Genomic DNA, 14189 nt, shown 5'->3' with positions numbered 1-14189 from the left:
GAGGCTACATAGATTCAGTTAGAACACACACACAAAGCCCTGGGGTTTATCGTGGTCCTCTGTTCGAGGAAATTAAGGCATATAACATGTAAAAGTGCTGGAAAAAAACAAAAAATTCCCACCAAGAAACAAATGAGGAGTACCTGTACACGCCCCTGGCTGCAGCAGCGCTCTTTTCCATGTAATTTTTTTAAAAAAAATCTTCCTCTCTATATCCTGCCAAACCCATGTGAGGTATTGACAAAGGACTGAATATTTCCAATGCTGATTAAAAGTAAGTCAAGGAGGCTGGCAACCAGTAATTGCAGCCGATATTCAGTTGCTATAAACGTTGAAAATTTCAGCACTAAAATCCCAAGCATTGCAAACACCAGGCTGCCTTTAATTAATGCGAGTTTGATGGAAAGTTTCTTGATGAACGGTTTACTAAACACAAGAAGACCTGATAATATCTTGTAACTAACAACTTTTTGCACTTTTCTACTGGTTCGGTTGTGTTGTTTTATTACCATGAGAACGTAGCTGGTCAGCAGGTGGATGGAGCCTCTGGTCCCGCCTCCCTGAAGGCTGCTGGCTGATCTCCGCTCCTTCTCTGTCAGTCAGTCAACGGAGCACCGCGCCCGCTGCAGGACCTACCCGTCTCTACTCTGCCGTTCCCCCGACTTTCTGCTTGTTTCCCCTCCCCGGCGTTGGTGAAGCCATGAGTGTGGCGGTGGCGGAGGGCTGTTTCCTCTCCGCTCTGCAGCCCAACTCCTCCTGTACCGCTTATGTGGTTCCCTCCGACGGTCCCTGTCCAGACCCGGGGGCGAGAGCCAGGAGGGTCCGGGAGCAGGTCCGGATGCGCCTGGCTGAGAAGAAGTCCTCCTCGCTACCCCGGCTGGATGACTCGGTGCTCGGTTCAACAGGTGAGTCCCACCTGGAGCTGTCTCAAGATGGCGCCGTGGAGCACTGGCGGGAGTAACGGTCCATTAGAATAGTAAACATTAACAGTGGAACCATGAGCAGGTGCTTCCTCAAAAATGGTCATTTAGCCCGAGCCTACTTTCGTTTCATCATTTATTTAACAATTAGTTTGTCTTAAGGAAACCCTCAAAGTGACTTTTGTTAAATTAAAGTCATACTGAGTTAGTGAATGTCTCGCCAAACAGTTAGCAAGTCAGTTTTATTTAAGCTAGGCTATGTTGCCCCAAGAGGGCTTTAGGTTTAGGGCTCCAATTGATGATTATTTTCATCATTGATTAACCCGACAAGTGTTTCCATAATATGTCAAGTAAACTGGAAAAATGCTCTGTGCCGGTGCCAAGTGTTTAAATGTCTTATTTTTGTCTTCCCAACTGTCCAAAACTCAAAGACTCATCAGTCTCTCTCATAAATAACACAAAAAAGCAGCAAGAACTAATATTTAAGAATCTTAAACCAGCAATTTTGTCATTTTTTTGCTCGATGCTAACATTTGAGCAATTGTTTTATATTCTGTGTGTTCTTTGACACACCCATATACAAAATATATGGAATGTCTTTTGTTCGTGAGTGGCAGAGATTTGGCAAAGGAGCTTTGTGTGTTAACAAGTGGGACGGAAAAAAAAAAAAGGGGTGGAGTGAAGAGACGAAGCCTTAAAAATGTAGTTGTACAATTTGATGTGATCCAACGGTGGAAGTGCTGAGTACTTCATCCAGTACGCTTACAGTACAGTTATTATAAAGTACTACGTGCAGTGTGCCCCCACAAACCACCGACTTGAGTGATATATTTAGAATACAATTAATATTTCTGACGAAAGCAGAACAGTCACGAGCTCCGTAATTTAATTATTCTATGGTTACCAGGTGTGTCTAATGAAGCTTGGGGGTGTGTATTCCATTCTGATTCAACTCGTCCCAATGGTTCTCTGTCTCAGTGGTTTATGGAAGCATGAGCTACAGACGCATGTTTTTTTTAATGTTGATTGAACTCTTAAGAGTTCAAGGACCGGAGGCTGCTGTCAGGCCCTTAAATAAACAGCCTGGAAGGGTCAGCTGATAAGCTGGCCGTGCGAGCAGATGGCCCAGAAATGAGGAGGACTGATGGCTATGGTCACGGGAGACGCGGGAATATCTGTTGGTTGTGTGGGATAATTATGGCCACGTTTAAGGTGCTCAGTCGAAGCGTTCTTCATCAGTGACTTGTCTTGTTTGTGCTGAGTGGAGATAAACCTGATGTCCCCTCGGCAAACTTCACCCTCATGCTTTTGCAGTGAGGTTTTTGTCTCAATTAAAACTGAGGAATCCCACATCAGGCGATGAATCAGTCCTTCGGGCAATGAAGTGTAGAGCCCAAACAACATTTTACCTTTTTGTTTTTTGTGCCAACAGTGACCAATTGTCACCTGACCAAAAAAGTGTATGAGGCCAACACATAGCAGATAACCACATCAGCAGTTATTTGAATTTGTGTGACTTGAGAAATGAAAGTTCACCAAAAAAAAAAAAAAAAAACTTTGACAGGATGTTAGGGTCAATTTCTTGTGTGCGAGTCCAACAACAAATGGGCTTTTGAAACGGATGTAAACATGTTTGTCCGACTGAAATCGTACCAAGTAGAATTTCTCAAAGCCAGACTGACACGCTGAGGCGGTTTCCTTCATTTTTAACTGAATTCCTTACCAGACTGATCATTTTATTGTAGTACATTGTTGTTGAACCTGATATCTCTTCTGTATTGAGGCATTCGGTCCAAAGTGGTGGCATCACTGCTGACAGACAAGCACCGGAGTGTCTCTCTTCTTAAGCTCCTATTCTCTTTGTGCCCATTACTCACTTTTAGCTCATATTTAAACTCCAGCAGCTCCTGAGAAGGAATTGAAAATGCACCGTTATGTTAGCGAGTCGCTAACCACCTGTCGAGTCGAGGGAGGGGGGGGGGTTGAACTTTAGTTTGTTTGTTCAGGTGTGAATTAGTTGAGGAGTTTGATAACTTGATGGGTTTTCCCGTTGACTCAGTTAATGTGTCACCACGAGACACGAGCGCTGTGTCTTGATGAATCAATTCAAATTCATATTTTAGGGTATTTAACTGTGGTAAACAAGGGATGGAACCTCCACCACCTCCCACGGCTGAGCTCGAGCTCCTAGTAGGCTCCCCAGAAAGCAACACATGCGGGCTTAATTAGTTATGGGGTTAAGAATTATGATGTGGCCCAAATGTAATGAGCTGTGCTGGACTTGGGTCTTACTTTGGCTGAGTTAGAACTGGACTGAGGAGAGAAGCGGGCCGCATTGGAGCCAGATGATCCCTGTTATGGGCGACTACAGTCTGTGGCAACTAAAGGCAGCAGTTTATTCTTCCGTCTCAAACAGAGGTACTGCAAGCAGCACAAGAGGGTGTCATCAAAGTCACCAAGGTTTCTAAATTCCGAGGCACTCGTCGTGTGGGAAAAGGGCGTAATAGTACACCAGAGTAAAGGCTCTCATAACACAACACAGGAGATGTGAAGCAGTTATTATGTAGGACAGGATGTCTGAGACACACATGCAGGGAAGTGATGATGGGGAATTTGGAAACCCAGCTCCTCTCCTGACATGACTTTCTGCTTTAGGACACTGGACTCACCAGCCACAAATAGAGAGAGAGAGAGAGAGAGAGAGAGTTTTGGACCGAGGTAGGCTGTGACATGGTGATGGAGCTGTCAACATCTCGGTGTTAAAGCTGAGCATTCAGATGGCGTGTACTTGTTATGGTGGTCCAGCTCATCCCAACGGTGTTCAGAGGGTTGATGTCAGAGGGTGTAGTGGCCAGAACATTGAGTAATTCCTCCGGAGTTTTAGTCCATCACTAATCACCATCACAGTCCGCCAAAACCTCTGATTCCTACTGATTTTGATAAAACAATAACCTAAAATTCTGTGTCCATGACAACCATCTCTGAGTGTTGTCCAGCATTGATACACAGATGTGTGTATGTTATGGGAAACTGCTGCAGCCTTGTTTCCTGCTCATTTCCTGTTTTGTTTTTTTTTTCTGGAAAAATTTAAACACATGCCATCGCAGATTCCAGTCAGTCGGGTTTTGTATCGTGTGTTTACATGATGAACAAGACCTGAGTGCAGTAATTAACCCCACACATGTCAGAGTGTGTCATTGTCTTGAGGTGTGGAGGTGGACTGTAGTATGTTGGGAAGTTCCCAGGATTCTCGTCACAAGCCGGCCAGGGACGCTGAAATAATCTGTGCAAAGGGAAAGAGGAAGGGAAGCCCCCTCTCATTTCTCCTACCCGTCTGTGCGTCTGATAAGAGGACAAGACCTCTGAGTGAGGGAGGGAGGCAGGATGTCGTGGGTTTGTTTGTGTGAGATTGCCGCTGGCTAGCAGGACTACAGGTTGCAGAATCTCTCGTTTTTGACCAACAACAGTGAATTTACATTTTAAGCATGTCATGATGAACCTTTTTTTAAAATTTTTTTTACAAAAGAGTGCATGTACTCGGCAGCGTTTGTCCAAGCAGGATGACACAAAAATTGTGAGACTGACCAAGTTTTGTGGACGGCTGGAACCCTGGGCCAAGGAATAACCCGTTACATTTTTGTACCTGAGGGTGACAGGAAATTAAAAGTTTTCTTGTACTCTTTGATAGCCTCCTCCCAGTGGGTCAGCCAGGCCCATCTCACATGTAGTCAGAAACACGTTACGGTGATGGGTTACTGTCAAGACTGTAAGTTGTCATGAGGCCGTGTTACCGTGGTGAGACGGCCAAGTTTGATATCAGACTTCACATTTTTGGTGAGCACTCCGGAATGAAGACATCTGCAGGCTGAATTTAAGCCGTAGTTACTGTGCAACTCAGTGGCCAGGTCAAATAAGCCCGACGTTATGAGCATAACATAACAATGCTATAATATGAATCGCAAAACTTGTTTTTTCATTTGATACAAAGACGACACAGGCTCAATCAGAGATTTATAATATGATATGAATCAATTAACTGAAACTACTGCAGGAACCGACGATGGGAATTGTCACGTGCCTCTGTGTTGAGCTTGACACCCGGCCATCCATCGTGATCACCGCTTGTCTTTGTTTCCTAGCTTAGGAAAGTGACGCTGCACATCCATCCTCATCTGTCATACCATGCAGGAATGCATTTTTGGGAGAAGTGTAGATGCCCGGGGACGCTCTGCCTGGGCTCTAAGGTTGGCATCATTTCATGAAACTCAGGATTTTCATCCACACTGGATGGTTGCATATCTTTGCAAGCCACACTAGAAGGTCTTTACCCATCAACTTTACCTATGGATGGATCTTTGAACATAGATCAAGGCTATAGTATGATAGCTAAGTCACGATAGCCATAACAAATGAAATTTGATTCCAGTGAGTGCTCTCGAGTTCCTGATGCCTTAGAAAACTTACATTTTCTACAATATCCCATCCTGGCAATTGTAGAATTGTGAGTGATAAATCAGCATCTGTGTTATAAATTGCTGTTAAAGTCTTTGGATCTTTTGACTTGAGTAGGTTTGGAAGCAGTTGGAACTGAACGGGATAAGAAATTTAGGTAATGGACGCTGTGGTCTAACGTCCAAAGCCTGTTGGAAGTAAATCATAATGAGTTGGCGTGTGGTTTAACAGCCTCTCAAGCTGATGGACCATCATGTGTGGAACATTCCTGTCCAATCTCTCCTCAACTGTCTTATCAGAGTCTATTTTAGCCGTCTGGCACCAAACCCTCCGCTGACTGAGTTGTAATGAACGTCTGATATTTGCCATCGGTCCATCGTACGTTGGTGATAAATGTCTCATACTGTACTAAACCAATTTCTTATGTACTGTCACTGATTTGATTTCTGTATTAATTAAATCACATATTATGTATTTTTCTGACATTTTTAGTTTTTATTTTCCTAAAAATTAACATTTCAGACATTTCATCAGTCTGCTATTGATACTTGACATCAATATTTAACCCGATGCCGATACTGGATATTGAGTTCCATGTAGTTGTTGGGCTTAGTGAACGCTGCAGTGACTTTTGATGGAGTTTTGCTGCTGTTGGAGGGTGAGTGTGTGGCACGGGATGTGTTTGTGACAAAGATGCATTGGAAATAAAAAAAACCTAGTGTTGAGAAACGCTTGGCTGGATAACAGAACCCATTCGTGGCTCCTGGTAAATGAGGAGAGCTGCTCTATGACACATAAATCAGGGAGGATTCTTTTTTTTCTGAAACCAGAGAGAAATCAGGATCATCTTTGAGAACGTCCTTAATTATAGTCATAAACGTCTGAGGGTGGAGCTGATTAAACTTCAAACAGCAGAAGTCACACACTCTGCATTTCTGCTGGAGTGTGTTTTTGTACAGCAGACTCCTTCTCCTCATTGTTCTGTGTATTTGGATGTACTTGTGCAGTGCCTAGGTTAAGTATTCATCCCCTTGTGTCAACAGAACACTTCGCGGTAATTACATTGGTGCTATGAATATTTCCCCACCAGCTTTGCACATATAGTGACTGCGGTAGTTTTTTTTTTTTTTTGGCAAAATAATTGTAAAAGCTGAGTGAGTTAAATGAGGAGTGTGAGCGACACTTGTCCAATCTCCGGAGACAGTCTCTCAGATTGAGAGGAGAAATTCCTCTGGGTCTTAAACCATTCTGGTAGAGCTCGGGCTGTAAAGTAGCCTTATCTCGCTGGAAACTAAAACCTCCCATTCAGTCCCAAGACTCTTCAAGAGCTGGGACAGGGCCTTGGATGAGAGTCATCCTAAAAGTACGACTTAAACTAAAAAGTGTAATTTGTTTTCTTTCAGGCACTCACAAACTGCTGATTCAAGCTCAAATCAAAGTGTTTGTGGATTACTGAGCGTTCACCTGGACAGGAAGACATGGATTTAATCAAACAATGCTCTGATGAGTCAGACATTTTTGGACAGTTTTGTTGTGTGTAGTTGGTGGCAGTTAGGCACCATTAGCTTCAAGCTAATTACGTGGCTGGGTCTAACTGCACTCTGGCATCACAAAGTAGTGACATAATGGGGGGGGGGGGGGACACCTCTGCAAGCACAAGACTTGGATAGGCAACATACACCTCAGTTCCGCTGCATAAATAAACGTGAACCTGTCATCAGAATACTTGACATAAGCCTCAGGAGCATTAAGGAAGTGTCTGACCAGCTCAATCTCATCACCTACCATCGATCTGGAAGGTGTGGCCTCAGAGACATTAAAACAGCAAAACATTTGTGCACAGCAGCACACCTTTTTGCAATAAAGCTCAACAGAAAAACAACAGACGATCAAAAAAAAATGCTACATTTAAAGGTTTGAGATGTTGGACTGATCAATCACTTGGTGATGTAAAATTTAATGTTAAGGTTTGCAAAAAGGGTTAACTATGATTAATGACTATAATTTATCCGTGAGAATATGTGTGGTAGCCTACTCCTTCACCAGTGGAAGAGGGAAGTACGGTGAGCAGGACCAGTCCACACATGGGGCACTGGCATTATGCCTTTGATTGGGGAAAAATTAACTTAGACTTGGAAGGGAAGACTTGTGAGCATCCCTCTTGTACCGCCCCTCATCTGACTTCAAACATGACCACTTTCCCAGCTCCTGCTGATGAGAGGGGCCCACTGTCTCCACCACGTTTCTGGTCCCTGGGTGATATACAATGTGGGATTTCTGCCACACACAGTGTAAAGGCCTTCCCCCACATGTTGGTTGTGTAACTCACATGTCTTTTATCAAACTCTGAAAAGGATTCCTTCTGTTTTTCCTTTTCAGTCAGTCTCTTTATTCTTGCAACTCCCCCTAGAGCCCAGCTTTACAGCAGCTCATACTTGTCCTGGGGACCCAGTACCCTCCAGAGTTCCTACTAACCACTCCCAGGATTAGCCATGAGTTTTGGTGGATTATCACTTGACAACAGAACAGAAGATTATGGGTCCATCCATTCTGCCAGGAAGGGAAAGAGATAAAGTTCCGCTCCCTCATCCAAGAGCCGAAGGTCGAGCGTTAGCTGTTCTGGATGTATCATGTCTGTCGGTAGGGCAGTTTGCTGTCCTTCTGGGGCACAGAATATTCTACATAAATATAAATAAATTCTCAAGTTATCTCTGTAACTCCAAGTACCACAAACTGTCCCATTGACATAGTAAAATATCCTGGGGACCAGTGATGGGCAGGCTTAAGCTCCTGTATGAGGCAACTCTTATCTATTTTCCTGGCTCATCAAATGGGATGGACTCCAAATCCAACATCTCCTCTTCTAAAGTCGAGTGAGGAAGAGGAGGAGGAGCTCAGCCACCATAACTCATGGACTGGGCAAGGAGGGATACCAGAATGCTGATAAGAACCAGGGAGGACTCCCTTCCCAGCAGCAATCTACTGGTCCAGCCAGCGATGTTGTGTAAAATCTAAGAAGAACACTGTGGAGATGTGACACAAAACCCAAATTGTTATTAGGGCCGAGGCTACACCTCGACACTCCGGTCTGGATTCTTTCAAGGCTGTGGGATCAAGAAAGGAGGGTTTGACCAGATCCAGCAGTGGAGAGACTCCCACCTGCAAGACAAATACAGTAGAGGATATCTCATGAACACGGACAGGAAGTGTCAGCTGCTGTTTGTTGGCAATGCTTATCTTCGTTTCCCACGCATCACTGCTGGATGAAGTGAAACGGGCAGAAATCAAAATGGGTGACTGTTTTTATCTGTTTTACAGTGTTCAAGAAGTTTGTAGTTCTGTTTTTGATGCCTGACTTGGCTTCAATGACTGATGAGACTTAGTTATCACTTAAAAAATACTGTTCCCCGCCATCACTTTCCATTTAACTGCAATAATAATTTCCTTGTCCGCTGGATAGTCTGGAGGTTGGCTGTTATACATCAACCAAGTACAGACAGGTTATACTTTTTATTAGAAATTTGCATGGAGAGGCACAGGAGTGAGTCCTTAAACCTGGAAAAAAAAGTTACTACTCTTGACCCTCTGATTCCCTCAGATATGGTCTGTAGTTAACACAAGCTGAAGATATTTTAACATTTTGTTCTTTGACATAAAATCTGTCAGTTAAATCCACACGTTAATTTCAAAGCATGAACGTGTCTTAAAAACGGCAGCTGCTAGCGAGAGTGGCTAAAGGAGACTCCAGAGGTTGTCGAGGACATCTAAATGTCGTTACGGTGAAAACAGAAGAGGCGTGAAGCGAATTGTGGTGATGTTAGTGTCATGAGTTCATGGTGTATTGCTTTCATTTGCAAATGTTTAGTTTGCACTTTTGACAGTTATATTTACGCTTCAGAAATCCTAAATGTGGTGTTCATTAGTGATGAACTTACTGAACGGAATGTTGAAGCGTCGTCAACTTTTCTTTGCCACAGAGCTCATTTTCTGCAATAACTCAGCCTCACAAGTTACTAATCCCATTGGCTTTTGGTGGAGGGAACCCATGGTGATGCTAACATCCTGTTGGGCTACAAAAACACCTCATCCCCGCGATGCTCTGTAGGCACAAACATGAATTAGACCTGACGCAATAGGGACGACTTTTCTAACTGAGGGTTCTATCCAAACCTGGCACAAGGCTCAGCACGATGACCAGCTGTTAAATACATGGAACAGTGTTTCCTCCTGCTGTTTAAAGGCCACAATATCTAAACTGTTAGATGCACCTTCAACACAAACATTCCATAGTAGAAAATGATTATTGTAAACATTACATCTGCTTCACTGCTGGAAGCTATGGTGGATTCTGCTGCCCCTGTCGCTCGCTGCTTTCAGGCCTGTATTAATCTCCCAAAGCTACATCAAGGCGATGATGGGATATTAACATATAATCCCCACTGCAAGTATCATGGGACATTTAACTAGCAAAGCTGAGGAAATGCTCCAAGGGAAAAATAGTTAACTATTTAGACACCTTTTTAAAAAAAATAGTTGGAAAAGTATTCATTTTTCAGCACATCACCTGTATGACCTGAATATTTTTTGTTCCCCTTGTTATAAGTATCCGTGCCAGCATAACGGATTATGTGAGTTGTCAGCATGATTGGGGACTCAAGGGTAATACTGTCACAATTCAACCCACTGTTGAATCACACAAAGGTTTGAAAACAGTACAAAACATCAGACAGGGTACTAGAAAATATCTATATTAGTATGGTGGAAAAAAGGCTTTATGTGAGTGTTGGATTCCGCAGCTCTGAACAGATCCTGGTTAGTGTAGTTAATATATCGATTATACTGTTATTGTTCTGTGATTTGGGCCGGTTCTGCAGGAATGTACCGCCACTGACACATGACCCGGTGATGCTTACGCTTAGGCATGCAGCCCAGTCCCCCTCCCAACAATGTCCCCTCCCTCTTTCCTTCCGTTCGGCCGGACTGGATGATGTGTTTTGTTTTTCTACAAGCCACTAAGGTCGGGCCAAGCTGCCCCTTCCTCTCTGTGCTCAACTCACTGTAACTCAGGCATGATCTAAGATGCATGTGGCTGCAATCTAAGCCATATGTAGGATGTATGAGAGATATAAGCAACACACTTCTTCTCAACAAGAAGATTTATTTTTCAGACTGATACCTGTTTAAGGAAAATAATTTCCATCTGATGTGACTATACTGTTGTGCATCCTTACTTTGGTCACACATCATTGTGTTTGCTGCGTAAAGAGTCACATTTGCATTCAGTTTGGTTTAATTTATGTTCCCTTGAAGAACAAAACAAGAGTTGCGCCATGTCAGACTTACTGTGGCTGATCTAATCCAAACTCCATTCAGAAAGCAGACATTTTAAAAGTTGTTTGCATTTTACCTCGAGTAAAGGTGTGACAAAACATTTAATCATACTTCATACACATTAGCCTCATGCTGTCATTACTTCAGCCTAACTTTTTATCTGTTCATTGTAAGTAAATTGCAATAAAGTGTAAGCACGACGCAGCATTCAATCAGACTCCATCCAGCTGTGTAGCCTCACACCATCTCTATGGCTCCTCTCAGTCAATCACTGCTCACTGTTTCAAGTTTCTAAGTGACTCCAGACAATGCTACACACCCAGACATGACGGCATTGAGTTTTCTGATGAGACTTCCACTGGTGCGGAGCAGCAATATGGTTTTTTTTCTGGTGAAAAGAATGAGTAAATCCTGGAGGTACATTAGACTGAATTCACTTATGGTGTCATTGAAGATGTCCATGAAATCTTGTGATAGGCACTTTAGTGACTGCTGGGCTGGGCATTTTTCTTACACTGTAATTATTTACCACTGCCAAATTGACCTCAAATTAAATGCATAGTAAGTGGATAATATCATAGATTGGACAAACTCATGTGCGGTGTCGTGTTCTACTTTTTGTAGCCCTGAACAAAGTTTCACAGTGGATAGTCATGAAAATGTTTCTCAGTCTTATTTTGACTTTGGATGTTAGATTTCCTTCTGCTGTTCACTTTAATTTGAAGACCTCATCCGTCTTCATCGACCAGGATGAAGGCTTTGCCTGTTGTTACACTAACATTATATCTTTTTTCTCTTTGTCTAGATTACAGTTTCCCTTCAACCAGAGGCGTTTCCCACAGCCATGGCTTCAGTTCCAGATCCATGATACACACGCCGAGCCGCACCATGGCTGTGAGTACTCTGAATCTTTGTCATGGGTGGATGCATTCGGATGTAAATCAGCTCCCAGAACCAAAACTATGTCATGTTTAAATATGTTCTAATATCAGTGATGCATCTTCAAGTGGTTGGGTGTGCAGCCTCAGATACGCCAAGAAGTTAAGTTTGCTGTAATTAACTGGCACCATTCCACAATTTATAAGTTGCAAAAATCAGACCAAATTGTTTTTTAGCCTATTTGTGTTGCTTTTCCTGTGAAAGTTGAGTTTAAAACTTTGATCTTAAGTGAATGCAGTGAAAATGTAACTGTTAGAAAGAATTAAAGAGGGCAGAAACACAGTTGTAATAAACAACAGAAAGATGTTTTAACAATAGAAGCTATTTCATTTTTTTACACAGTATACTCAAGTACATAAATCTGCCAACACACTCTCACACTCGAACTCAACAGCTGCTGTTAAGCCTGAGTGTTTCCTCCCTGATAGTTTTGTTCTATGTAAAGCAATATGGAAATCCTGCACTGCGGACCAAAGTCAGGATGATGAAACCCCAAAGAAAAATATAAACCGGACATTTCTCGTGGCTTTGAACTGGCCAGAGCAACAATGAACCGTCTTCCTCCAGGTTATAGTAGCAAAGCTGGAGGAGGCGTTAATGTGGAAAATCTTGGATCTTGGAATCCTTTTCTTGCCTCTGTTGCTGAGGCAGTAAATCATGTTTGACTGTTCTGTGAGAGCTTGTGTGTCACAGCCTTGTTAGTCGTACTGAGGGCTTAATGTTGATATTTGATGTTATTCAGAGATCCAGTTTATTTCTGTTTCTCTTCTTGCAGGGCTGTTTATACACATTTTATGTGGTTTAAATGCACACTTGCAGTTGTTACAGCTCAATTATTTCATTTAAATGGACTACTGTTGTTCTCCCAGTATATGTGAACGTGGAAGAATCCATTTATTCGCCAAAGTTGACCTGCTGTTAGCTGTTTGACGTTGGGGTTTAACACTGCAGCAGGTTTCTACACAACATGCGCAAACAGCGCCGGGCTGACTGAAGTGCTTACATGCCAGATTACATTAACCCCCAACTGAATTATCAAAGTATGTTTGTATTACAATTTCAGTCCGATTATCCTGTTTACAGGCAATTTGAAGTCCAGTTTTAATTGGCCTAAAACACAAAAACAACTTTTTTAACATACTGACTATGTCTGCCAACCTTTGATCAACCACTCACCCTCCAGGTACCCACAGTGCCCCTGCTCTCCTCTGGTTTCTCCTCTCGCTCTGCTGTGGAAACCAATTCCCATGTGAGGCGCTCGGGAACCAATGTGGCCATGAGCAGCTTCCAGGCCACACAAACGCAGAGTAGAAGCAAACGCTCAAAGTCTCTGTGCCAGGCAGACCAAGAGGCACTTCCACTGACTGTGCTGGTCCCCTCTGAGAACCCCTCCCCCTCTATCAGTGTGCCTCCCCTGGGAACCTTAAGGCGCAGCCTCAGCGGAACACTGGCCCAGGGTCGAGGGTACTGGCAGGAGGAAGAGCTGCCTTTCCAGTACACCTACAAAGGCCCCTCCCACCGCACCATCAGTCGTATCACCAACCGCCAGCAGCAGTACCAGCACCAGCAGTACCAGCACCAGCAGCACCAGCAGCAAAACTCTGCCTTTGGCCAGGAGTCCTGGGTGGGGCCTGGTAGAGGGGTGCCCATGGCAGGGGATGGCTGGGGGATGCAGTGGCAGCAGCATGTGTTGAGGTCTGGGCAGTACCAAGCCCCCCTGCACCGGGCAGCCTCTTTGCGCAGCGTGAGGAGCGTCGGTAAAGGAATGGACGTGTTGGATGGAGCCTCAATACACAGCAACGACATGCTCGGAGGGTGAGAATTTCTACTCTCGGTCAAATCTGCCAATCACAGGAATCTGTGTGTTTTGAAACTCTGACAGATACTTGAATTAATAGTATACTGCTTCCTGAGAATAGATAGATAACTGGGTGTATACCTTTTCTCAAAATGGGGAAAGAGAGAACAAGAGGTCGACTGCTGGAGGAGTCAGAATGCAGATTAAGAGGCTCCTACAGTAGTTTTGTACTTGAGTCTTTGAGTAGCACTAAATGAATGTACATGATGTGGTCTGATTTTTTTTTCCAATCCCAGTCTCATAAATGTGTTCATTATCCTTCAGTCAGTACTACCAGTATCATACTGGAGAAAAGCTCCACTAATACAGAGTAGGATCTGGCATTTGTCTTCAGTTTGAAGACGCACACATGGCATTCATTCCTGGCTCAGATGACTTATGAGTATTTATCGTCTCCAGGTCCGATTGGCAGAGATGGAAACATGAAACCTGGGGTGGAAATGCTAGTCTAGTTAACCGGCACCAAGATGGCGGGTATAAGCTTGCAAATGGGTGTTTTGTTTTGTTTTTCAGTCTGCGTTCTCTGCTCTTTCTACTTTGTGTGTGCTGCCGTTTTTAAATTTACATGTTAAAACTCTCAGCGAGTTGGCTAGCAAGATGCTGAAAATGACACATACAGTGAAGATTTGGATCGTTGATAATAACACCCTGGTTGGGCAGTGTCCACCCCAACGCTTCCGTAGTGGGAA

General features: G+C 43.6%; 1 protein-coding gene across 2 annotated transcripts in view; it reads left to right on the top strand.

The window, feature by feature from the left end:
• Positions 1-344: 344 nt before the first annotated feature.
• Positions 345-14189, top strand: part of LOC147269746 (plakophilin-3-like) — a 32060-nt gene continuing 18215 nt past the window's right edge. The window contains exons 1-3 of one of the 2 annotated variants that reach the window (XM_086190207.1): positions 345-905; positions 11509-11597; positions 12826-13457. In XM_086190207.1, coding sequence (XP_086046333.1) covers positions 701-905; positions 11509-11597; positions 12826-13457 — 926 coding nt within the window. In that variant the 5' untranslated portion in view covers positions 345-700. Of the gene's footprint in view, positions 906-8137; positions 8666-11508; positions 11598-12825; positions 13458-14189 lie in introns of those variants that run through there. The other variant, XM_086190214.1, reaches the window with a different exon arrangement.

This window comes from Aulostomus chinensis, chromosome 2 (genome assembly GCF_037954235.1).
Source record: "Aulostomus chinensis isolate RoL2024-O1b breed Wild chromosome 2, RoL_Achi_v1.0, whole genome shotgun sequence".
Taxonomy (NCBI): domain Eukaryota; kingdom Metazoa; phylum Chordata; class Actinopteri; order Syngnathiformes; family Aulostomidae; genus Aulostomus; species Aulostomus chinensis.
The sequence above is the reverse complement of the archived record's forward strand: the minus strand, read 5'-3'. Positions and strand labels throughout refer to the sequence as shown.